The following is a 22075-nucleotide window of genomic DNA, read 5'->3' on the forward strand; positions in this document are numbered from 1 at the left end:
CATGCAGGGGGTCACTTTTTAGCAAAGGTCAGTAGATTTTTCCTTTAAAGATTTGTATCACCAGTGGGGTTGGAATCCTAGAAAAACTGCTCACTTTGTCATTGAATAAAAAGTTCCATCTAATTTTTCTGGGGAGCATGCCCCTGGACCACCTATATAATGAACCCTTGTGCCTACGGCACTCGCTGGTCACTCAGACAATGGGAAGAACCCCCCCCCCCATTCAAAATGCTGGCTACATGCATGATACATGATCTTCTTCATGATAATGACAGTATTATACAGAATGATCGACAGATGCAAAAATATTGCACTCTTTGATATTTATAAATGCCTCTCATAACTAATGATTTGTTACCTGCTGCTTGGAGATTGTCACTGTCCTCAGTCTGTGTAGCTGATAGGATGTGTAGCTCCTGTTGTTTCCCAGAAGACCTTGTCAGGTTTGTACCATCCAGATGAAGTACATCCAGCACACTGGTAGTGGTGTGGGTGTGTGGCTGGTAGAGGGGGTACTCTTGGGGTAGTCTTGGTTTCGGCCGATCTTCAAACATCAAGTACAAAAAAATTATTATTTCACACATTTTACATTGATTAAAATGTTAATTAAAACAAAAGCACAGAGACTACCTTAGAATATTATATCCTCAACAAATAATCTGCTTAATTTTGCTTTTATAAATTCATCTATAAATGCTTAAAGACTATCAAAAAGATACAATTAAATGGCTGTGACGGGTGACATTACATGACATTATGTACTAAGCACGCTATTAGAACGGAAACCGAATGCGACCTCAGGTCGCAGGTCAGAAGTCATTTCCGTGCAGTCAATTAACTGATTTGGTTCTGCGCCCCAAATACTGACTATTAAAGGTAAATGACATGAAATGACATGCAATATTGTATGTCCTGATGTATAGTGTTATACATGTATGTGTAATGTCTCCCTGCATGTTCGGTCAGTTATGGCCGATGTGACCTGGGATCAATGTTTCTTTCTTTTGTTTGTGAATAAAGAATGATTTTACTACATTTTTTATTACATTTTTACTAAAAATTGAAGTGTTTGTTATGAAGTTACCTTCTGCAGAAGATGTGGTGAGTAGGTAGACCAGTGCCTTCCTGAAGTCCTTAATGTTGATGTTTGTCTTCACAGAGATTCTCTCAGCACAGAGTTGCTGTAAGGTTTCCTCACTTACCAAACTACTGTGAAGCATGTTGTTTAGTTTTCCACTTCTGTACATGAACCAGAGGTCCCCTAACCCCGACATGTCTGCACATTTTAGGTAGAAGATTAAGCTACCTTCCTGTACATAGATAACTTTGGTATCTTTAAATCTCTCGAGTTTCTCAATAGCTTTCATTACTGTCTTGAGATCTGTGATATTCTTTGTCCTGGCCTTAATCTGTCTCAATAGACTATTAGGAAGTGTCTCATCTCCACTTTCTGTGACAGTAGAAAGAGTATCTAATGCAGATGCAAAATCCAGCATGTCCTCTGGGGTCTTAACACTTGGTAGTACTTGTGCAACAATGTCCACCACAACAGGAAGTAGGGGAGGTCCTCCTGGAACCAGGGAATGGACATTTTATATATATACTAACTTAAAGTTTTAACTCAGTATTGATTTTAGTTACAAAATTTTACTTTTGACACTGATGTTTTCTGTCAAGCATTGTATTTTACATGCATTGTATGAATATATATTACTAATGTCTGACAGTAATATATTTAAAAATTCTGAAGTGCACTGTAATCGTGACATTTAATCCAGAATCTGATAGGTATACATGTAATTCCCCTAGCTGTTTTGTTGCATTTTATCGAAATTTCTTTGTACTTAAACTAGTTTGATGAAAATATCAGGTACTGAATATTTTAATTGTAAGAATACTGTATTACTTAACACTTCACAACATATTCTCAAAGTTTCCCAATCTCACCATGTGTCAGACTAGTTTGTGGTAATGGCAACATGATATTGCACACTGCATTAGTTGTTTCTATCATAAGGACTCAGGTAATATTTAGTCATTTTTTTACATTACAATCAACATTATCAGAACCTTTTAAACATACCAACAAATTGAGGTGATACTTGATACAAAAGTCCAGCTCCTTGGCCAGGTGTTTCTGTCAATGCCGTTTCAGTCTCAGACTGGTCTGTCGATTCAGCCATATTGTCATCATTTAAAGAACTTTCTGCCTCTTTAGATGACCCACCTAGTTGAAGATCTATTGTTAGAAAAGCAACATCATGTGCGATGACAAAGCTGGAAGGTTCTAAGCTGGAAGGTTCTTGATGTAGATAGGACAGAAGGATGTCATCATGCACCCAGACTCCAGAAAATACAATGAAGCAGTCATTTAATGAAGCTCAACAAGATCAACTGAAAATCATGTTGATTGTTACCTCCATGAAAAATGGAGGTATTGTTTTTGGCGCGTCTGTGTGTGTGTCTGTGTTTCCGCACAATAACTTCAGAATGCCTATATGGATTGTGATGATATTTGGTACCTTGGTAGGTCTTAGGAAGACAAAGGTCAAGGTCAAATATGGGCCTCCTGGTAGCCGACCTTGGTACTGCAGCAGAACTTCCGGTGTTTTTAATCTTTTGTCCTGAACATTTTATGGTCTTGATTTTTTTGTGACAGATACTAGTAGCTTATCCTGTCAGGAATAAGCGGTGTAAGTTTGGTCCCCCTAGCAGCTTGTTCTGGAACTGCAGGGGACCTTCGGGCGAAATCTTTAAAAGCCAATAAGTCCAGTTAGGAACAACATATTTTCATTATTTTTGGTGTCTAGGTAGCTGAGAGAGAGTTGTACATAATTAAGTGCAAATTATGCAAATGAGGGCTTAATTTGCATAATTAATGAGAAAATTCTATAATTACAGTGTTTTATATAATAGTACTTTCATACGTGTAATGTATGTAATTTATGGCAGCTGGAACATCAAAAGATACCAATTATGCAAATGATGACCTAATTTGCATAATTAATGGGAAAATTCTGTGACTTCTGATTGGTGAATTATACCTTGTGACATGTGTAAGTTACTTAAAGGTTAACATCACTATGCCTATATTATGTTAATGTAGAGGTCATTTGCATAATTAATGAGGACGTGTTGAAATAAAGTATGACAAAGGAGAGGAACTTTACACTCTCAGAATTCTTGTTTTTGTTGTTTTGGAACAAAGCTTAAATTCTACTGTACAACAACAGTTACTACCCCGGTATGGATTATACCAACATGGATGAGGTTTCATTCGAAGCTCTTCTACTAGCTAACTCATGACTAATATGCTATTTGTCTTCTCTATCACTAGGAAAGCTTAAGTTACAAACCCTGTATGGAAGAACATTTTCTTAAGTGCAAATTACATGGTCAATAAATTGGTAGTCTAGATAGTGACATAGCCCATTTGTCTTAATTTACAATTTAATGATTTTTGTCTTCAACACAGAAAAAGGCAAGTCCCTCACATGTATCTGTACTTCCTGATACAGTGGTCTTTTGGATCAGCTACAAACAGATGTCCATCCTCTGTCACAGCCACTCCATGGGGTTTGCTCAGTTTGTCCCCCTCACTGCTAATGGTGGACACCCAGGTGCCGTCTGGGCGGAACACCTGAAGCTTCTTGCCATATTGTACACCACCTACATTAGATTCCATTCCAATGTTTCCCAGAACTATGTTCCCCCTGCTGTCAGCTGATACCCCTGTAGGGTCCCACATGTCCTGTGGCTGTCTACCTTTCTGACCAAACTTGTGTTGGAAGTTAAAATTCTTGTCAAACACTTGAACACGGCTGTTGTCTTTTTCTGCTACAATGATGTTGTCTTCTTCATCCACACAGATGAAACAGGGCAAGTCAAACTGTCCCTCCCCCTTCCCCTGCCCTCCCATCTGTTTCACTAGTGTCCCATCTGCCTCAAACAGGAAAATGCTGTGTTTACCTCGATCGGCTACAAGAACCCTCCCGTCCTTCTGTACTGCCAGGCCGAAAGGGTTTGTGCAATTTTCACATAAAGGAAATTTGTGCAGCAGTTTTCCCGATGGGGAAAATGCCATCACTTCTTTCCCAGATCTCACCACTATGGTGCCATCAGTATGAACTGCAACTGATACAGTGTTTGCAGTTGTATGAAATGAGAAGTCTAAGTTCCCACTCAGGTCGAACACCTGAACACGCTGGTTCCAAGCATCAGCCACATATAGCCTGTCCCCACTGACTGCTACATCTGTAGGTCTGTTAAACTGCCCCTCCTGGCTTCCCTCTTGACCAAACCTCAGCACAGGGTTGTTACTGTGCACATCTACAATGAGAGGGGAACACAAACTCACCCCACCCCCTGTAGCACGAGCCCCTCCTCTTGTAGTCACCCCCACCTCATGCTTCCCTGATGTTTGTGGTCTCCAGACTGCTTCAAACACCCCCTCACTCGTTTCTGTAGTGTCTAATCTAGCACACTGCCCCACAGGGGAGGTGACTGTGACTTGTGGAGTTCCCTGAAAATGGCCTTCCTGTGGTGTAAAGATGACTGTAGTTGGCAGGCTTTCTACAGGGAGAATTGTGACTAGAATACTTGTATTGCACACTGAAAGAGACCCTAAATTGCATGTGAACATCTCTGTCTTAGGCTGAAATGATATCTGCTCTTTCAATCCTCCATGTGAGATCTGCTTTGCACTTAAAACCTTAAGCCTATTTTCTAGCTGCTGTCCAAGTGTGAGGATTTCTACATCATTATCTCGAGCAAGAACATCTCTGCAGAACTTTAGTTCATCTTCTGTGGATTTGTAGGTCTCCTCCAAGACTTTAATCTCTGCAAAGAGCGGTTCCTTTTGGGTCTTTTCCATCTTCTCTAGCCTGTCTGTAAGTTCTTGCATTGCATTTTCTAGTTTTGCTTTCAGCTGTGCAAAATGTTGCAACATTTCTTTTTTTACTGTTTGACAGTTTGTTGTGATGCTTGTGAGTTCTTCATCAACAGTTGCTTTAGTTTTTGTCAAAGTGTCAGCTGTATCCTGGGTTTGCCTCACTAACATCTGCAGTTCAGCCTTGAACTTCTGTGTGACATCACTGAGGTCCTGTGGGTTGTGGTTCAGTCCTGGGCGGTGCTCGGTAATGGTGCAGTCTCGGCAGACGAGCTCGGCACAGGGTTGGCAGTAGAACGTCAGGCGCTGGTCAATGTGTTTGGGACAGAACTCTCTCCAGGTATACAGTACACATGTGTCAGACTGATGTACTGGAAATTTCAAAAATTATCCCCAGTTCATTTTGGGTCTCGAGTTGATTTTGCACACCCACAATGACGCAACCATCTCTTTCAGAAAATAATTCTGAAGCCCCCAAAAATGTGTATGGTAATAAAGGATATCCTTCTCACTACAAGAACAACAGAATTTAATTTTCTTTAACTTTTCAAATGTTATTGTTACTACATTTTAGGAGAAAAAAGGATTTTCTGATGAAAATGAATGAAATTGGGCATTTTCACTGGAATTAAACCCATAAGCTATAAGTATAATTTAGACACCAAAATAACTGATATTGTTGGAAAGAACAATGTATTATCAGGAAAGTTATAAAGAAAATTCCAATGCATGAAAGGTGCAAAGGATGCATAACTTTTAATGCAGAGGAATATCCACTAATACATAAGGCTTTGGTCCAAAATCAATTTTCTCCCAAAATACACATCTAGTATACACTCTTCAGCCAAGTTAGTAGTTGCCATTTCATAAAAAGATGTGAACTCAAACCTGAAACCCTTAACCTTTTTGTCACTTTTTTTATTGCCTACTAGTAGTACTACCATGCACAGAAAAAGTACTGGTGTGTGCCCACCAAACCGTCCTGAAGAATACGTTGCTCATACCTGATTCCAATGGTTTCTTGTCTGGAATGAATTGTTCCACATGTACTGGTGCACTTTGTGTCTGGACTTCAACTTCAGATGTTTGCTGTGCTTTGTCACCTAAATGACAAAAATGTACATGTAGTCTGTGAAAGATCTCGTACCTTCTTTGTTATTTAGCCATAACCTACTGAAATACCTTGACCTTGTTTTCAGGACAAACCACTAGTCGGACATACCAAAACTGAAAGTGCCTCTGCAGTACCTTAGCAGCTAGAAAGCCCATTATCAAAAGTAACCTTGAATTACCCACCCCAACTAATGATCAGCAAATGTAAAATAACAGATAAAAACAATTTCTATCAACTGTTTTTATCCAGGATATGCAAGCAGTAGTGACTCACCCTGTAAACAGCTGTCAGTGAGTTGCTGATGAGACTCTTCCCAGTACTTTGAAGACAGAAGCTTGTCCCTACATCTTGCTGCTCTTTCAAACTCAGCTTCACAGTGACTCAGTACTTGTTCGATGCACCTGGCCCATTGCTTTACATTGCCCTCCTCATTTCCTTCCATTGGCACAGTGGAATGGTAAAACTCTGTCGATATCTTATTCATGAAGTCTGCCAGTCCAGATTTATCTGACACGAGGACAGGAATTCCTGCGGCGATGGCGTCCAGTCCAACAAGATCAAACGGTTCAGCTTCGGACGGTATCACCACAAGGTGGGCCTTCAACATGTCATTGTGAAGTTCCTTCAGTGTTCCATAGGGAAGAAGGGTGGGCTTCAAATTTGTAGTCCTGAAATGTGTCTGGAGAATGTCCTTATGACTTGCCGAACAGCCTTCTTCAATGATTCCCCTCATACGACACTCCATGTTCCGTTTTACAGCAGCAATGTCTGTGGCTTTAGCAACAAGGTCATGCCCCTTCAGATTGTCAACACTCTTCACCCTACCAATGGACAGAACCACCATTGTCTTTGTGTCTTTGTAGCTTGCTTTTGTGTGCTCAAAGATCTTGGATGGTCTTGGAAGAAATTCAAAATGCTTAGGTTGTTTGTCAACAGGCGTAGCTCTGAACTGGTTCTCAAAGTGGTCAAATGTCATATTTCCAACAGAGAAGACCACATCAGCTTCTTGTGCATTTTGAAAGGCAGAGTTATTTCCCTGTGTATCATCTGATATGTCGTTATGAATGAGGATGACTTTTGCTTCTGGGCAGCGATCCTCTTTTATGTTGAGTGCTGCTCTACTTGTGACATCAGCATGCCCCACAATGCTCTTGACCTTTGAAGGAAGATGTGGGTATTTGGAGCGATGATCAAATGTCAGCCAGTCTGGTGACGGGTCAGTCCTTGGGTCACCTGGCTCAAGTTTAGGCAGTAACAGTTCCACTCCATCTTGTTGTGCATCCTGTTTGTCGTCTTGTGTTGCTTGTAAAACAGTACTGAAGACAGGTATGTCTGGTTCACGTTCCCTGATTGTTTCTACCGCCTGTCGGTTTAAGAATGAGCTTCCAACTTTATCTGCGCCATACTCAGTATGGACCAGCAAGACTGCAGACTGATCTGTGGGGAAAATGGGTATAACTTATGAATCTAGGAACAATTATCATAATCTTTTTAGACAAGTCTTTTTTAAAAAAAGACAATAACTGTCATTATCATATTGCCAGAAGACATCAACTAATCAGAAATCCTCATTTCTAATTAGCAATAACCTCATCAGTGGTGAATAATGATCTCACAAGAGGTGAGGTTAAATTCGTTAACACCCCAGCCAATACGGTTGACTGATTTACAGTACATGACCCTGGTTTGTGTTCGACATATCAAGCAATGGACAATGCAGTAATGGAATATTACTTTCCGAAACAAATTTTGACTCTGTTTTTTTTTGTCTTTCACTAGGACCTGTAGGAGACAACAAGGACCAACATGAATGGGAAGATGCAAACCTGACCAATGCTACCGCAGTAATGCTGACCAAGTTTGTTCATGCCAAGCCTACAATTTGTAAACATGCAGGCCTTATAATTATAATATACTGCGGAGGTTTGCTACATTGTTAAGTTAATTAGTTTGCTAACTTTGCTAAGTTAGAATAGGCTATATGGCAATTAAGGGTTAATGACCTGCTTGATCCTCAGTGTACATGTTGTATTTGGTGTGATAAAGCCTTGTTAGTTGCTCTCATCACCAAAAAAAAACACCGAGTGAGCATACCGAATGAGGTAGTTTTATGAGGTGGTTATAGCAACTGACAAGCCTTTCACACACCATATACACCGAGGATCAGGCGGGTCATTAACCTTATTATCATATAGCACTTACAAAATTACACAGTAAAGAGTGACACATTCCTGTATAACAAACCATTACAGTCATTCCCCTATTTTCCCATCCACTAGCCAATGTTCCTGTGCATTTTTCATATTGAGTCTAAATTAGCCTCAGGCATCTGTAAAATAGTTTCATCAGGTTGGTAAGTCACTGAGTAAAGAGACTCGTTTTACACAACCAAGTCTTTTATTAGGCCAATGTAAATATTGTACGTTTGGGAATGCATCTATAGCAGCGACACCTGTGCTGCAGTGTAGTGTGAACCAGTCAGAATTGCCCTGAGGAAGGTGACAGAATTGGTCACCGAAACGTCGGCCAAATAAAAGATTTGGTTGTGTCTGTCAGTTCTTCAAGGAAAATTGTGACACTGTGTTGTCCAATGTATGCCCTTGACTGTGATCTTTTTACCTGTTCAAATTCTACCAGGGTTCATATTAGTTCATGACCGAAACATTGGAATAGAACATGAATTCCATTTGGGTTTACCAGTCTTCCATCTCAGATCATTTGGATGTTTCATGAAATAATTTACTAATTTTGGGGGTGGTGCAAAATATGTTTTCTTTTCTTCTGCTCAAAATTCACATGTATTGACATGGTCTTCATTTTGTTATGAATTATTTTAAGAATTAGTTGATGCCAAGACTGCAAACATTACTATTCAACAAGGAAACATGCTTTAAATGTTAGCAAAAAGAGTAGTCTCCCTCTGCATAATGGTTTACTCCCATAATGGTCAAGTGGTCTTTACATGTATCTTGTAACAAAGAACCACTTATGAAATAAAGACCTCCTGAGATGATACTTGTAACATGCTATGACACTATGGCGTCATAACCGATAAGAAACGGGGCTTCTGATTAGTCAATGCCACCTGGCTATATGATAATTAAGGGATAATGACCCGCCCCTTGGTGTATATGGTATGATAAGGCCTTGTCAGTTGCTATTAATAAATAATAGTAACGTTATTATCATTGGCAGTCCAGTCTTGGAAGACTGTTATCATGGGTTTATGAGGTTTTTATATCAACTGACAAGACTGCCAGTTATCACACCATATACAGGAGCAGGTGGGTCATCAAACATCATATACATGTAGCATGTAACTATTTTAGATGTAAAATAAATGTAACGTTATCATATGCAATATTGTATGTCCTTGTGATCATTTTATGTGTTCTATTTGGGGTCATAACAATCATACAAGGTATTGCAGTTTATTTTGCTCTCACTAAAACAACATGGCTGTTGTTTATGGAGTTCAGTGGTACTGCCCACTCAGTGTTGTTGTGTTTGTTATCTCAAAACTTTATATTACTTCTGGTGTAAACAGGTGCCTCTGAGGCCTATACTGGGGACAATCTACTTCTGAGGACAAACAGATATTCACTATACATTCGTGTACAATAACAGTCATTGTGCAAAAAAGAAGTCCTGACTCATAAAGACTGACTCAAATCATACTATTAGGCTTGTCCCTGAGGCGTTGCCAAAAAGCCTCAGAGTCTGACAGTCAATGGCGTATTAAAGAATCTTTCAATCTTTACTCATACTATTTCATAGAAAGAATGACTACTTTTTTGCTAAGCAGTACTAAAATGTATAAAGTTAACATGTGTACTGGCCATTTCATACGAGATTGAGAATTTCACATTGCTCATATGTGAAATTCATACGAATAAATTGCTTAGTTTTAAACTCAGATGAATAGCCTTAAGACAATTAACTTTTGTCATAATTCAAAACTCTGTATGCTAAGACTACGAGTGCTGACTTACCCATGTTTGTCCCAGTCCTTTGTAGGTTTTCCATGTTGCCTCAATTCTGGTGAGAGAAAAAAAAGATCCATGCATAGGTAAGACGACAAACGCGGAAGTATCATGATACGGTCAGGACTTGAACGTTTTCCATGAATATTGTAAAGTCTAGGTTGAGTTTGGTCGACGAAATACGAAGAGACAAATCTTCAGATGGTCGTGAAGACGATTTGAGGACAAAAGTGTAACAGGTGCTTCGAAATGTCAAAGTTTTCTGGGACTTCTGCAGTTGTTATTGTTAATTACATGTACCCGGAAACGAGGCACACCCACTCTTAAAGCTGTGCTGAAAGTTTACAATAAAGTTTAGCTTTGCAATTTTTAGAGAAACTCTTGTTGTGGGTAGCGCCACAAGAACGTACTCTTTAATGTTGTCATGGTCAAGAACCCGACATACCTGTGTTAAACTCGAAAAAGGTACCTTTTCATGGTATCGGCTATGATGACCGGGATCGCTGTCGACGACCGCTGTCCCGTGACGTGTTGAACTCGTCCCCAGGGTACATGTCCCCTACGCTTGGGAACGACAGTCACGTGATGGCCAACTGCGCAACCCTGAAGTTTGTCGGTCGTACAAAATGTATACTATGTAGCTGGACACAAGTTACCAACTAATGAAATCTTCCCTTCATACAAAGTTTTCGAGGAAAAAATGACAAAGGTCTCAATGAGTCAACTTTGAACATTGAAGTTCGCGGTGAAATACATGAAAGCTTTCCGGTAAAATGTTTTTTTTTTTTTTTCATTCATCGATGTTTGTCAAATTTTGGCGGGAAAGCCAACATATACTGGGGGTATATATCACGACGGTCTGTCACTACGGCATTCTTTCCCATTGCTAGGCGCGTTCGAAAACGTATCGGGTTACAAGACGCAAGTTTGGCCTGTTTTGGACTACCCGTAAAACACTTGAAAATAAACAAAAAGGATTATCGATTAAATGGTAAATTTCGTCTTAACACCCTTTTAATATTAGCTGTTAATGTTAAATCATTGATTTTTTTTTTTAAATTTCGACCCGAAAGACGACTATTTTCGGGTTTCCGACCACAAGTCATGTCATGTTTTAGGCAAACATCGTTTAAACCAAAAGAAATTTTCACCCCAAAATCACCATTTCTTCAGCTATGTTAATGTTTAATGATATTTCGTGGCAGTTTATGAGAAATGTCACCACGGACTACCACGGAACTGGGGTGTGCACCGTTAATATGCATTTGCTTTGCAAATGTTGCTCTTCTAGTTATACTTTTTCCTAGCCTATAACTTAACTATCCAACATTGTCGTTAGTATTGAAATGCCATCCAACGTAATATCAACCATAATGGTCAATAAATGATCGTGTAGAAATACAAATAAAAGTGAAATGGATTTTGCGTATATTTGCGTATTATGTAACTTTCAAAATTTGTCAATATGACTTTCTATCAGGAAAGGTTAAAATACACCAATGGGATAACAAATTTGTGAAAACTTAATTGAATTCTAGAAAGAAATGTCAGATCTTGTTACAGCATGTGTGCTCTACTCTTTTCTAAAGCCATGTCATACCTCACTACATTGTAAGCAGCCAGGATACAATTAATTTTGTTTTACATCTGTTCTTGTTGACCGTAAACTCTTTGGTCGACCCTCTACAAATGGACTGGTCTGGCGACCTTTGACATCTCTCATAGCGCGAAGATGGTACAACAACAACAACATGTACACATGGCGCGAAGAGGGAAGTTTCAAACCAGTATAATTTGAACCAGCGTTCTCCTCCTTCTGACTGTCACTGTTTTATAGTCTGCATGTCAGGGGACTGTACTATGTCTTCTGATTTGCTGAAAAGGCCTTTGAAGATCTGTGAGTGTTTCTGTTTTGTTTTTGTAATGTAAATTGATAACCTAATTTTGGAGGGTCACAGTACTGCATGCATGGAGAGTATGCTATGGGATTGGTGGAGGTAATGGTCAGACTTGAGTTATAGTAATGTTGCACAACATTTTCACCACAAATCTACAGACTATAAGGGAAGCTGAAGGAATTCCTTTTTTTTTATTTCCCGATTTTAAAGTCAATATTAATCTAGATTATCAAATCTTCCTGGATCCCCAAGTCAGGTCACCTGGGGTCAACAGATTTCCATGCCTGCTTACCCACATAATGCACAGTTATGCTGTGCTCATCATATCTCCAAAATTGAGTGTTACTTTAATATATGTCATCATTTGACTTGTAGACTGGAGTTTCTGTTTTATAATCAATTCTGCAAACATGTAGTACAGTGTCTTAATCTTGAGAATACTGTTTACATTCCTTTTCTCTTTAACAGTATTGTTAAGGTCTATCCTGATGTGTTATTTACTGCAAAGGTGAGGTAGTAATGTTATATGTTCAACATCATATTGTGTCCCAGATACCACAGTGGTACAGATTTAGCATCTATAGATGTAACTTACAAAAGTAAAATGCTGTCTCTGGTGACTTGTGCTGTAAATTTACTGCAAAACTAAAGCAGCTGCCATTTTTGAAATACTAGTAAATAGGAGTTTTGTCCTGTATATTGTCATTAACGTTAAACAAGTTTAGTCATTTTACTTTATACAGTTTTATACTCTTGTACTGTACAGTTGTTATCAGTCCTGCTTTGTTACAGATTAGCCAGTTTCTTGGCAATGTCCTCCTGTTTCTGTTTGTTTCCTGTCTCCATGGCGATGGTCGTTGCTGATTGATAGTGAGATCTGGCCAGGTCCAGTTTACCCAGTGCCTTGTAGGAATCAGCTATGTTTTGATGTGCTGTTATCTGTTCAGTCTTGTCTGCACTTTCTTGCCTCATCTTCAGGGCCTTCTTGTGCCACTCCAGACTTTCCTCATACTCCCCCATGTCATAATGAGCCAGTCCAAGTCTGTTGTAAGCCTGACTCTCCCTATCCTTTCTCCCCAAGTCCCTGGCTAGTGCCAACATCTCTGTGTAGTACTTGTGTGATTCCTGTGGTTCATGTAGCTGTTCCCTGTGTAAATCACCCAGCTGCAAGTAAATGTCCATCTGTTCAGTCTTGTTTCCTGTCTCCATGGCGATGGTCATTGCTGATTGATAGTGAGATCTGGCCAGGTCCAGTTTGTTGTAACCCAGACTCTCCTCTTCCTTCCTCCCCAAGTCCCTGGCTAGTGCCAACATCTCTGTGTAGTACTTGTGTGATTCCTGTGGTTCATGTAGCTGTACCCTGTGTAAATCACCCAGCCCACAGTAAATGTCCATCTGTTGAGTCTTGTTTCCTGTCTCCATGGCAATGGTCATTGCTGATTGATAGTGAGATCTGGCCAGGTCCAGTTTACCCAGTGCCTTGTAGGAATCAGCTACACATTGATGTGCTGTTATCTGTTCAGTCTTGTCTCCAGTTTCTTGTCTCATCTTCAGGTCCTTCTTGTGCCACTCCAAACTTTCCTCATACTCCCCCATGTCATAATGGGCCAGTCCAAGTCTGTTGTAAGCATCCCCTTCCTCTTCCTTCCTCCCCAAGTCCCTGGCTAGTGCCAACATCTCTGTGTAGTACTTGTGTGATTCCTGTGGTTCATGTAGCTGTTCCCTGTGTAAGTCACCCAGCTTACAGTAAATGTCCATCTGTTCAGCCTTGTTTCCTGTCTCCATGGCGATGGTCATTGCTGATTGATAGTGAGATCTGGCCAGGTCCAGTTTACCCAGTGCCTTGTAGGAATCAGCTATGTTTTGATGTGCTGTTATCTGTCCAGTCTTGTCTCCACTTTCTTGGCTCATCTTAAGATCCCTTTTGTCCCATTCAAAAGTTTCCTCATGCTCCCCCATGTCATAACGGGCACGCCCAAGTCTGTTGTAAGCCAGACTCTCCCAATCCTTCCTTCCCAAGTCCCTGGCTAGTGCCAACATCTCTGTGTAGTACTTGTGTGATTCCTGTGGTTCATGTAACTGTTCCCTGTGTAAATCACCCAGCTTACAGTAAATGTCCATCTGTTCGGTCTTGTTTCCTGTCTCCATGGCAACAGCCAAGGCTGATTCGTAGTTAATTTTTGCATCTGACACTTGACCTGACAGTGCTAATGACGAGGCCAGGTTTTTGTAAGCTACACAAATGTCAGTTTCATTTTTGGTTTCTATCTTATAGATAGCCAGAGCTTTCTCATGATTTCTAAAGGCTTCCTGTGGCAAACCTAAGATATCACATGTTAAACCTAGTCTGTTGTAGGCCTTGGCTTGTTTTGTATCTTCTGACAGTTCCTGAGAACACTCTAACATGTTCTGGTAATACTGCAGAGCTGAGTGTGAGTTGTGTAGTTTCGTCCTGTAGAGATCTCCTATCTGACAGTACAGGTCAAACTGTTGTGCCTTGTCTTGCTTTACCACAGGTGTGTTGAGTTCAGCAAGGAGACCTTTGACTTCCAGTGTGTCCTTGGTATCAATCTCACCTAGTTAAAAAACAACAACTTTCACTCAACTGATTTTTAGTGTTGTGATCATGAGTTCTTGTTGCACATGATGATATACATTGTACTTATAATAAGTAGTGTGTTTTCTCTGCTTTCTCTTAATTTATATAATGTCATTTGGCATTACCACCATGGGGTACTATTAGTACTTTCTGACCTTTGCATTAGTGCAACAGTTACTGTTACATGACATTGTCCATGTAGTTACTAAAATGCTTCAATGTATTCTAAAGGTCCTGCTACAAAGAGGTACAAGCATGCACAATTTATAATTGTCTCTATTATTATTGTCACATAGCTTTACTTGCATAGATTACCAAAGTTGTTAGTAAATTATATGAGCATACCCCTACATGTACCTGTATATGAGAATGGTCTGCTGGGTGCTGATCCAGAAGGGCCTGTTCCATACCCAGATGACTGAGAGCTCACTGAGAACGTTTTCTTCCTGGGTTTTCCCATCAGTTGTTCCAGTTCCCTGATGTCCAGTGAGACCAGTTCTGAGATCTCCGGTGGCACATCTGTTTCACCAGGTTCTTCAAAATCTGTAGTCTCTTGATTATCTGATGGAATATGAATAAGTATCTAGGTAGGCATTATGCAAACTTCAGCAATGCATCCTACATGACATAAATTGTATAGCCTCAAATACTGTGAACATGGGCGACCAGATTCTGCTGTATGTGAAAAATACATGCATCCATTAAGAAGCATTATATATGATGCTTCATCATTGTGATTACGTCATTAGACAGGGTTCGAAATACCCACTTTTACACACAAGTCATATTTTCTGTGTGAGACTTGTGGGAAACGCCAGGTTGCCCGTTGCACAAGTCACCTTTTTTTGCCTACAAAGCAGCTTCTGAAATAAACTGTTCGCCTCAGCTTAGGCTCAGACAGGGTGCCATCTGTTTTGTAACAGGCCAGCGAATGTATTTATCATTGTGGTAGAGGCTGTGATTTATAATAATAATCAAAACATTTCCCAATGTTGTCAACAAAGTTCATTTCTTTTAGATTTGAAGCACTTCCATTTCTTTTAGACAAGGAGCAATAAAACAACACGTAACTCAACAACTGCTTTGAGAAAAGCCATCGAGATTAATGACCACTGTCCCTGAAGATAGGGGTGTTCTGTGAAATATTACATTTTTTAAAGGTATATTTGTTGTAAATTTTTTGAAAAATGTAATACCGGTACAACTATTTCAAAAAACACTCCTACAACAAGAGTTCCGAGATCTCATACCTCCATGAAATATGGGCTTGATACGTAAATGTAAATTTCTTCTTTAATTACGCAAATGACCCTGCATTAACATAATAAATGCATCGTGATGTTAACTTTTGATTAACTTAAAGATGTCCCAAGTATGACATTCCATCATTCACCATTGAGAAATCATAGATTTTTTGCATTAGTTATGCAAATTAGGTCATTTGCATAATTAGTATCTGTTGATGTTCCATCTGCCATAGGTTACACACATTACAGGTATGAAAGTTCTATAATGTAAAACACTGTAATTATAGAATTTCCTCATTAATTATGCAAATAAAGTCCTCATTTGCATAATTTGCAGTTAATTATGTACATCTCTCTGTCAGATACCTACACACCAAAAATGATGAAAATACGCTGTTCCTATCTGGACTTATTGGCTTTCAAAGATTTCGCCCGAAAGTCCCCTGCAGTTCCTGAACAAGCTGCTAGGGGGACCAAACCCACACCACTTATTCCTGACAGGAAAAGCTATCTGTCACCAAAAATTCAAGACCATAGCATGTTCAGGACCAAAGATACAAAAACCGGAAGTTCTGCTGCAGTACCAAGGTCATCCACCAGGAGGCCCATATTTGACCTTGACCTTTGTCTTCCTAAGACTTATCAGCATACCAAATATCATCACAATCCATAAAGGCGTTATGAAGTTATGCTGACTACAAAGTTGCGGAAACACACACAGACACACAGACACACACACAGACACACACACACAGACACACACACAGGCACACAGACAGACGCCGCCAAAAACAATACCTCCATTTTTCATGGAGGTAAAAATATGTACATGTACAAATGTATACTGCTATTGTGTACAAATGTGAATCATCTTGTGCATACTACATTGTACATGTAGTAGAAGACATACTGAACACCAATAAGCAAAGGGATTGTGAGTTTTAAGTGTAAAATGTACAGACGTGTTTGATTTCAATACTCTGTCAAAGGTCACTGACCTCCTTCACAAGGGTAATGATGAAGTCAGTGTAGCCTTAGAGAGAAACATTTTCTACAATGTACTTACCAAATCCTGGACTTGAGGTGCCAGTTGTAGGATCCTGTTGCAGAAGCTCCATCTGCTGACTGTCAGCTGTGAGTGCAGCTGTCTGGTCCACAGTGTGTGTTGACTGGCCATGGTTATGTGGAGGGGTTTCTAAAGGCAAGAAATATGATATCAGACAAATATATCTTTGAAATTATGTATGCAGAGTGGAGATAACAGAAAACTCAGATGGTTGACTGATTATCATGTACCTGTTGTCAGTAAGGAGATGTTTTTTTTCATAATTTGCTACCAGTCTGTGGCTCATCATGGTAATGTACATATATATGATACCCAAGGAACTAGCACTCTCCAAGGGTCATGCAGAATTTACTGTTGTATTTTATTGTGCCAGCAGTTGCAGAAATTTGGTGTACCTTAAAAAATTGAAACAACCTCAATTGAACTCGTGTAAGTGGCACGTATGAAATGTGTTTGAATTATTCTATGGAATTATTCTCCTGTGACAATTATTAATTAGTAATATAGGTTTACTCATGGCACATACCAAAGCAGAAAGAAGGTTAAAATCAATGATTTGCTCAAACATTATCTTGACGACAAAAAATCTTATGATTATACTTATGATAAAACCTAAAATATGTCCATGAAGGTTAGACATCCAGGTAATACGATACGGCAAAAAGCAGTTATGAGGAAAGCTAGTGGATACTAGCTGAAACGTCTAACCATTTCCAAAATCATATCCAGTTGCTTGAGTAACTGCTTTTTGGCGTAAACCTAAAATATTTCTAAATTCCTCACCACCATGCGAAATATCTGCTCCTCTCTGAAAGTCTTCCTCATCAACCTCAATGTGCACATGGAGTGGCATCCCTCCACATATCTCCACCAACTCCTGGCTGATGTACTCCTCAGTCAGGATGGCCGACAGGGTTCCATCTCTACAGGCTGACACAAACTCTACCTGACTGTCCCTATGGTAGAACCTCACCTTACAGAGAACACTTCCTTTACACAACTCCAATATTTCAAGCTTCACTTTATGAAACCTTTCCATTGTCTTCCTAAATCTTTCTCCATTTTGCAGTACTGTTATCGAAAAATTCTTGTCAATTATCCTAAGAAGTATTTTCCTTCCTTCCACACTAACATTTTTGTTCATCACTTCAGTCTTTAACTGTCTGTATCTCTCCATCATTTCATCAAATTCTGCATCACTCTGTTTATCTTCTGTGATCATGTTCTCAAGTCTATCAAAAAGAATCTCTTTTTCTTTCTTGGATAAACTGTCGAGAGGAACTGTTTTTCCTTCCATGAAGGAACTCTCTGTTCTTATCGACAGCTCTACTTTCTGATCTGTAAGAGAAAAGTAAAAATCATGGATTTATTAAGTTTTCATCATTATCATTTTTACCACAATTGTCTGGATTATGAAGCATTGCACACTTGTGAATGATAGTACAGCATCATCATCTATGCCTGTAGATAAAGGTACAGCACTGTTATCTATGCATGTGATAATAGTAAATTAGCACTGTTATCTACAAATTAACAAATCAAACAAATCTTACCTAGTTCCCTGTGTTCATTGTTGTCCTCAGGAGAACCTACATCTTTCTTCCTCTTCTCCAGGACTTTTAGAGGCTGTTGTGCATCATTACCTGAAAGCAAACATTGTCATAAAACACCAAGTTTTAAGCCATTTATTTTCATTCTCAAAGAATATATATAATATATGACAGTACTGCATTATATATCTGTATTAACCCACGGGCATGACACAAACACATTGCCCTTTGGTAAACAGTACAGGTACAAGTAATAATTTTGCATGTTTCTAATTTCAGAAATACTGCCCTTGATCTAGTTTACCAAGTTTCAAAGCTTTCCTGACAGTAGTTTTCTCCTCTGTAGGACTTGCATCTCTCTTCCTCTTCTGAACTTGTGCAGGCTGATGGGCATTAGAACCTGGCCATGTAGAGATTAAAAAAATTTTAGTAAATCAATCATCACTAAATCACACACTCACTGGAATGTCAGGCACACTTACCAGGTGTTTGCAATACTGTTATTTTGGAATACGATTTTATGGAACTGTTTCCTTATAGAAGCTAGAATCAACTTGAAATGTAGATAAAACATATCGGGTTGTTGGAAAAAGGAGTCCAGTCCGATTGGCGGAAAAAGCAGTCCAGTCCGATTTTGGGGTGGAAAAAGCAGTCTGGTGGTTTCTACGAAATTCTACGAAAGACCATAGGTACAATTTTTTCTTGTGTGTGTACTGCTAGTTTCTATGGTCTAGCACAAGCCTTGATAAAGTGTTACTAACAATGGAATTAAGCTAATCAAGAGTTTCTGTATTTTTCCTAATAACAAAGCAGTCTTTTATATATTTACCTATTTTTGCATTCATTTGTGGGGATCATTACATGTAAAGATATACACTGTGTTGTATATTTATAGTGGAGTCTTGCAATTAATAAAAAATCAATGAAAGTGAAAGAGAGGTCTGTCAAATTTCCATGTTGGTCTGGTCTATACCATGGTCCTCATTCCATTTTTAAGTTATGACTTTCAAGATAAATTATCTTGGTGATAAACACTACCTTTCAAGGTTTACCATACCTTCCTCTGTCTCCTGACTTTGAACAGCACTTTGGTCCTGGACTGCAACAGGCTGTTCTTCAGCTTTACCTGGATACAGTTCAAGTTCAGAAAACAAATCAAAGATCAAAATATGATAGACAAGTATACAATGTAAAATTGAATTGTACAACATACAAAATGTGTATCTGACTGTGTAGATGTTGTTTTATATGAGAATGATGATAATTTGAAATGAAAGTTAAATCTGTTCTATGAATTTCTTTGCTAAGGCCTAGTGGCCTGGGAATCTTTAAGAAATCCATTTGGCAGCCAATAAACAGCTGCTATAGCCAAGAATACAAATTGATTTACCTGTATTAGTACAGGCTCTGATGAACTCCAGATGGAATTCTTCCCAGTACTTTGTGGACAGAAGTTGCTGCTTGCCTCTTGCTGCTGTTTTGAACTCTGCTCTGTTGTGTTTCAGCATTCTTTCAGTGCTCTGAGCCAAGAGTTTGACAGTGGCACGTTCATCACTTCCATCCATGTCAACAATGGAATGATGCAGTTCATCTACATGTTCATGGATGAAGTCTGCTAGTCCAGACTTGCTGGATACAAGAACAGGAACGCCTGCTGCGATGGCCTCCAGGCCGACCAGTCCAAACGGTTCAGCACGAGAAGGCATCAGGACCAGGTGGGCCTTCATCATCTCTTTACAGATGTCCTTCTGTGTGCCATAGGGGAGGAAGGTTACCTGTAAGTTTACTGACTTACAGTGCTCCAGGATGGCCTTGGTGGCTTTAAAGTCATCTTTATTGAATCCTATGACATGCCACTTGATTTTGATCTTCTCTGCAACAATGCTCAGGGTATCAGCAGCAAGGTCATATCCCTTCAGCTTCTCCACACCCTTCACCCTACCGACGGACAGGACCACCATTGTCTCTGTGACCTTGTATTCAACCTGTGCATCTTCAAAGATCTTGGAAGGTCTTGGAACAAACTTGACATGCCGAGGCCTCTTGGGGGCAGGTATAGCTCTGAACTGGTTCTCAAAGTGATCAAATATCTTGTTTCCAAGAGAGAAGACCACATCAGCCTCTTGTGCATCTTCAAGGATGGAGTCTTCCTTCTTCCCAATGCCCATGGCCTTCTCATCTCCCTTGTAGTACTCGGTGTCTTCCGGTATATCCTCAGTGAAGAGGATGATGTTTGCATGTGGGCATCGTTCTTTTTTAATCTTCACTGATGCCCTACTTGTAACATCAGTATGACCCACAATACTCGTAACCTTTTGTGGAAGGTGCGGGTATTTGAGGTTGTGGTCAAAGGTCAGCCAGTCTAGTGTTGGATCGGTTCTTGGGTCATCTGGGTCAAGTTTAGGCAGTAACAGTTCCACTCCATCTTGTTGTGCGTTAAGTTTGTCCTCTTCTGTTGCTTGTAAAACCGTACAGAACACAGGTATGTCTGGTACATGTTCCTGGAGTGTTTTTGCCAATTGTTGGTCGAGGGAGGAGGCTTCACGTTTAGATGCACTGTACTTATCAATGACCAGCAACACAGCAGGCTGATCTGTGATAGAGAAGTGGGTTTCATTATACATGTAGATCCACCAAGAAAGAATATATGTAGAGCCACCATGAAAGAAAGCCTTGGTCTAAAAACCTCTTCAGAAGGGAAAATATTTTAACTTTTCTTTTGGTTTTGTCAAATATATTCAGAGAAAAAAGGAGTCTTTGAACACTGTTTTGTGTAGATTTATATACTGTGTTTTGTGGCCCACTGAATCCCTTACATTATATTGTGAGCTGGTGGCTCCAGTAAATGTGTGTAAATAGGACTTTGACCTCAAAAAATACTGTTACAATAAACACTTCAGTTTTACCTTTCTATTGCTATGAAATCAATAAAATGATATTTACTGCTAAGCTGCTGTTGTCTGACATTGTTTCTGCCTGGTGTTACCTCACTTCAATCAGTATTTTGGATAAAAATGTCTGAAACTACTAAAATGATAACACCAGCTTTTCCCAGACTGAACTTTCACCTCCATGCTATATTTCTTTCTTTTCTTATCGTTGCCATTATAATTTCTGTTGTGGAAAATTCATCTCTATTGAACCATCATAAAGATGTATTCAGCCTTTTTGCTTTAGAAGCAAAGAATTCCTTACCTTTTTGGTTAGAGTTACTAGTAACATTGTCCAAACTTCTTGCGGCAGCCATTTTGTCATCGTTGAGATGTTTGCCTGTACTGTGGCATTGGAATGCTGGGTAGGGTTGGCTACTTGAGGGAAGTTAATATTTACTAGTCATGTGATCACAAGTTTACTAACCAGATAGCTACACTGTGTGTGTTTGCTAAGCCAATATTATGGTCTCCAGGCCTGTGTGCTCAGTAGTGTCAATGCTTAAGTAAGAATTTCTCTTCACTTATTGTTATACATATGAACATATAACAGGTAAATATTTTCAAAGTTACTAATGTTATATAAAAAACATTCTAGTGTGCTCAAAATTAGCAAATTGTATTTTAACTGTGCCTCCTACCTGATTTTGTCAGTGGTATATAGTTTTTTGCGAAATATGTTCAACTTGATTTTCTTGGTCATAAAAAAATCCAAACATAGTAAATAGTTTATATGATTCTCGTAAACTGTTCACTATATGTTTGGATTTTCTACACTGATGTATACCCCCCGACCCCCC

General features: G+C 39.4%; 4 protein-coding genes across 4 annotated transcripts; all 4 read right to left on the bottom strand.

Moving 5' to 3' along the window:
• Positions 1-3490: 3490 nt before the first annotated feature.
• On the bottom strand, positions 3491-5335 carry LOC109476493 (E3 ubiquitin-protein ligase TRIM71-like). The gene is made up of 2 exons (XM_019777426.1): positions 5322-5335; positions 3491-5222 (listed from the first exon to the last, which is right to left on the bottom strand). The coding sequence occupies exons 1-2, from the start codon at positions 5333-5335 to the stop codon at positions 3491-3493; spliced, it is 1746 nt and encodes a 581-aa protein (XP_019632985.1).
• A 908-nt stretch (positions 5336-6243) lies between these two features.
• Positions 6244-10520, bottom strand: LOC109476494. The gene is made up of 3 exons (XM_019777427.1): positions 10455-10520; positions 9995-10040; positions 6244-7439 (listed from the first exon to the last, which is right to left on the bottom strand). Exons 2-3 carry the CDS (start codon positions 10026-10028, stop codon positions 6244-6246), a joined length of 1230 nt encoding a protein of 409 aa, XP_019632986.1. The 5' UTR covers positions 10029-10040; positions 10455-10520.
• A 2134-nt stretch (positions 10521-12654) lies between these two features.
• LOC109476604 (tetratricopeptide repeat protein 28-like) lies at positions 12655-18126 on the bottom strand. Its single transcript, XM_019777595.1, has 4 exons — positions 17579-18126; positions 16796-16924; positions 14840-15043; positions 12655-14459 (listed from the first exon to the last, which is right to left on the bottom strand). The coding sequence occupies exons 1-4, from the start codon at positions 18090-18092 to the stop codon at positions 12670-12672; spliced, it is 2637 nt and encodes an 878-aa protein (XP_019633154.1). The 5' UTR covers positions 18093-18126; the 3' UTR covers positions 12655-12669.
• On the bottom strand, positions 18122-21592 carry LOC109476495. Its single transcript, XM_019777428.1, has 6 exons — positions 21541-21592; positions 19736-20938; positions 19403-19471; positions 18650-18745; positions 18389-18438; positions 18122-18133 (listed from the first exon to the last, which is right to left on the bottom strand). The coding sequence occupies exons 1-6, from the start codon at positions 21590-21592 to the stop codon at positions 18122-18124; spliced, it is 1482 nt and encodes a 493-aa protein (XP_019632987.1).
• Between the last annotated feature and the right edge of the window lie 483 nt (positions 21593-22075).

Source organism: Branchiostoma belcheri, unplaced genomic scaffold (genome assembly GCF_001625305.1).
Source record: "Branchiostoma belcheri isolate BF01 breed outbred unplaced genomic scaffold, Haploidv18h27 scaffold38, whole genome shotgun sequence".
Lineage (NCBI taxonomy): Eukaryota > Metazoa > Chordata > Leptocardii > Amphioxiformes > Branchiostomatidae > Branchiostoma > Branchiostoma belcheri.